This window comes from Liolophura sinensis, chromosome 8 (genome assembly GCF_032854445.1).
Source record: "Liolophura sinensis isolate JHLJ2023 chromosome 8, CUHK_Ljap_v2, whole genome shotgun sequence".
Lineage (NCBI taxonomy): Eukaryota > Metazoa > Mollusca > Polyplacophora > Chitonida > Chitonidae > Liolophura > Liolophura sinensis.
Window position 1 is genome coordinate 16324250 of NC_088302.1, and position 3885 is coordinate 16328134.

Here is a 3885-nt window from a genome sequence, read left to right on the forward strand (position 1 = left end):
ACAACAATTTCGTACTAAACATAGGACAGCACTACAAATCCAGAACAATGGCCATCACTATGAAGTTAGCTTAGTGCCAGTGGGGTTTTTCTCTCCACTTTCCCTGAATTATGATAAAATGTTTTATGTCATATACCAGCCATCTTGGAATTCAGATTATAGGTGTTATGAAAACTTTAACCAAGGCCTTTTTACACCGGGAATTACTAACATTGACTGGCGGTACAACAGACTCAGCGTTAAATGTCAATATCTGTTCAGGGCACCATCTTAACTTTGTAAATATATTTTTTCTCTTGACAGTCAGAGATTTTGTCTAAATAATTTTGACCATTTTGAAATCAGATTCAGTTCACAGAATGGAAAGCATGTGTCTGTTATGACAGCCACGTGGAGTTTATCTTTTTATACCATAGGGGATTTTCGAGATCAAACTCTTGTGTCATTAAAGGTAAAAAAAGAAAACAAACAACAGTCCTACTGTATCACGTGACTTGTCAAACATTTTAGGAGACTTTTGATGACGGTAACCTGGGAAGAAATCTTTCCAGCATTAATCTACCTATCACCTGACTTTCAGTGTTCCAGTGGCACAAATGACACCTGTTTCCTTTAAAAGTTCCTAAGTTCACGCATGTTTAGCTCATCATTTTTTTTTACTCATAATTAGTCATTGTGACACTTTTTACTCCTATTTTATAGTAAATGTGACAAAAATAGTTGCGTAACATTTTCGACAGGTTACATGATACAGTAGGACTTTTTTACCTTCATCGAAAAAAGAGGTTGAATTCGAAACTTCCCTATTACGTTACATAATATGCCAGAAAAACGGTGATAAAAAGAGAAACGTTAATAGGTATATTTGCAGAGATGAGATCAGTATCACACTGGGTCTGAGTTATACACCTACACACTTACTACATCTACTGTATAATATATATATATATGTTGTTTTATTTGTTATGAAGTGGTCAGGAAATCTTAGTTATCCAATTTTATTCTGCTGTAGTTATCTCCCTTGTCCTCTGTCAATCGTCAGCTGATTTGTCAAGTAAACAGTCGGACGATGGCTTTCTAAGCTAATGTCGTACAAGTAAAGCGATTTAAATTTGTCAGAGCTCGATAGGGGATATTGAAGTCGTGCTTTGCATTCGTAGAATATCACCTATATCTTGAGTTAACAAATCGAGACACTGCACGTCTAAACATGCATTATAGGTACAGTATACACTGAAGTTAATAATATACACTTCATAATATATTCGTGGGAGAGCACGAATCTGATATAAGTTTGGTGCAGGTTCTAGACATTAGTAGGCCTTATTATGTGCTACTGCATGCGCTATGACATACACACTGTTCGAGACATACCGAAAATCGGCGGATTCACCATTTTTTGTCGTAACTTGCAATCTCTAGGTTCGTGTTTAAGCGCTAGTGGTCTTAGCATTTACTCTCTGGTCGTACGTGGGAAGGTCTGCCAGCAACCTGTGGATGGTCGTGGGTTTCCCCAGGGCTCTGCCCGGTTGCCTCCGAGCACACTGCTGGCCGCAATTGTATAAATGAATACTCTTGAGTAAAACACCAATCAAATGAATAAATAAATCACTCAATAAATCCTGGCATTTATCCGCGTCTGTACAACCACTTGGTACACATAAACACCCTTTTCTCGGGTAATCATCATGGTGTACGTATTTAAATATAGCAACAGTTTTAGTAACAGTACAGGTAATATTCGTCCAGGTAACATTCCCCATTCAAGAAAATTCATTTTGCAAGGTTGATTCAGTCAGAATATATATCACTTCTTTTATATATGACCTCATAAAAATATGTGTGCAAAGTTCATGTTTAATTTCGGATGTTTTCGGTGTCGCGATATTGCTTTGCCGGACAAATAGGTTTAGCTGTTAAATGGTCTTGCTTGGGAAATTAATTACACTCTATATTGTTTGTATAGGATTCGTTGCCTCTGTGTGCTCATGTAGCTCACACCAGCGTTTATGAAATCCGCAAGGCTGTTGTATACAGCGGAGGTAAAGTTCTGTAATGTACTGATCCAAACGTCACCTTTTGCGACGAGTTGAATCCCCTGTGGAACAAGCTGCGGTTTTCTTTGTTCATGTCTGTACCTCTTTCGCGCCCTAGGTACTGAGGACTGCTCAGGACAAAGATTCTGCTTTCTGGCCAAGGAGTACGTCTCTAAAATCTCCACATCGGTTCCCACGTTTAGAACATTCGTCAGATATTCCCGAAAGCTTTTGATCTGTGTACAGCGTATGTCTACATCTTCTTCTTCCGCCCTCATCTGTTTATAGAATGTAGCACTTTGTTCGCTGATCTGTTTGATAGCTTCATCCTTAAGAGACTCCAAATACCTCACTGCTTCGCTGTATGTTGTCTCAATTTCCTGGACATACTGTTCAGAATATGTCTTTCCCTTTTCCCTGCCTTCAATGACCAAAAGCTTCCTTTTATTACTATCTTCTAACTCATCCTTTAGAAAGGACAGTGACTCTTTCATCCATGGCTTGCGTTCTTTGGCAGCCTCCTGGAATGCAATACACTGGTGCTGGTGATGATCTAATGCCTTGCAATCTCGACACACTGGTTTCTCACAAACAGTGCAGTAATAGCGAACGTTTTCCTCAGGATGTTCCGAGCACGGGAATCCCGCCTTCGCCGACGTTTCTTCATCTACTCCACTTCTGACGAGTTGATCAATAGAAATGACTTTGTGTTTGACAGTCTGTCGTGTCATTCCATGGACCCCGGTGCATTTTTCACACAAATAATCCGAGCAGTCGATACATTTGGACACGGCTTTTACTGTTTTTCCTGTGGACAAGCAAAATGAACAAGTGTGACCGGCATCAGTGTCAGCGAAGAAGTCCAGCAGACTGTTCATGAAGAAGTTGGTCTTGAAGCCCGTGTTGGTGTTGGTGGGAACATCAGTGGGTTGTCTGCAGTTGGGACAAGGGAACGAACCGTCCCTGCCAGAACGGTCAACATGGTCCTTCAGACATTTCAGACAAAAGGTGTGGAGACATGGCAGAAGTTTTGGTGTTTTGAACTTTTCTAGACAGATAGAACAAGTGAGAAACTTTTCTTCTACCACCTCTCCGCTGAAGTGTTTCAAACTAGAAAGTGTTTCAAAAGCCATTCTTGATGTCTAATCTGAAAGTATAAGACGGGTAAAAATGAAGGACCTTATTTACTCTCTAAAAACAACTGTTTACAAGTTCACATATCCACAATGACATGTGTATCAGCAGTGGAACACTGTGTACCCAAACTGTGTACCGCTGATGCACATGTCATTCTGGATGTACGGGATAAAATACAGTCTGTTTTAGGGAGTAAAACTATTAACTTACTCGATTTGCTTATCGATTATGCTGTGCACCATTTATGCACAGTAGCTCTTAGACTGTATGTCACTTTCGAACCGCACAGTTCTGTCTGAACGTAAACAGTTTGTTGTAACCGATAGATTTATTGAAAATAGGTATGTATGCGAGTGTAAGCAGGAAAAGAAAATACGCTGAAAAGCATTTTGATTCTAGTGTATTAAATTAATAAGCGCGTGTGACATCGGATGTGGAAAAATCATAAATAACGGAAATATACATGCATTGTGTTTATGTAACTTTACATGAGAATTTGAATAAGACTTTTTGTTATGTACTTAAAAATGTTAAGTCACATATACTCGGTTATATGATAATATAATTTATTAGGCATATGGTCTTGACTCGGGAGCTCGGTCTACAGCTGGATGTGTTAAATGTGAATTTAATTCGAATGATCTTCCGACCAGAGCTAAATCTACTGATAGTTGGCCATTTGTCAACTGTTGTGGCTGCTCTGGTTTGACTC

General features: G+C 39.3%; 1 protein-coding gene across 1 annotated transcript; it reads right to left on the reverse strand.

Annotated features, from left to right (window-relative positions):
- Positions 1 to 1942: 1942 nt before the first annotated feature.
- LOC135473244 (E3 ubiquitin-protein ligase TRIM56-like) lies at positions 1943 to 3171 on the reverse strand. Its single transcript, XM_064753089.1, has one exon. The coding sequence runs from the start codon at positions 3167 to 3169 to the stop codon at positions 1943 to 1945; it is 1227 nt and encodes a 408-aa protein (XP_064609159.1). The 5' UTR covers positions 3170 to 3171.
- Between the last annotated feature and the right edge of the window lie 714 nt (positions 3172 to 3885).

Bases quoted from the DNA above. Each gene is read 5' to 3' on its own strand.
- LOC135473244 (XM_064753089.1), bottom strand. From the start codon at position 3,169: ATGGCTTTTGAAACACTTTCTAGTTTGAAACACTTCAGCGGAGAGGTG.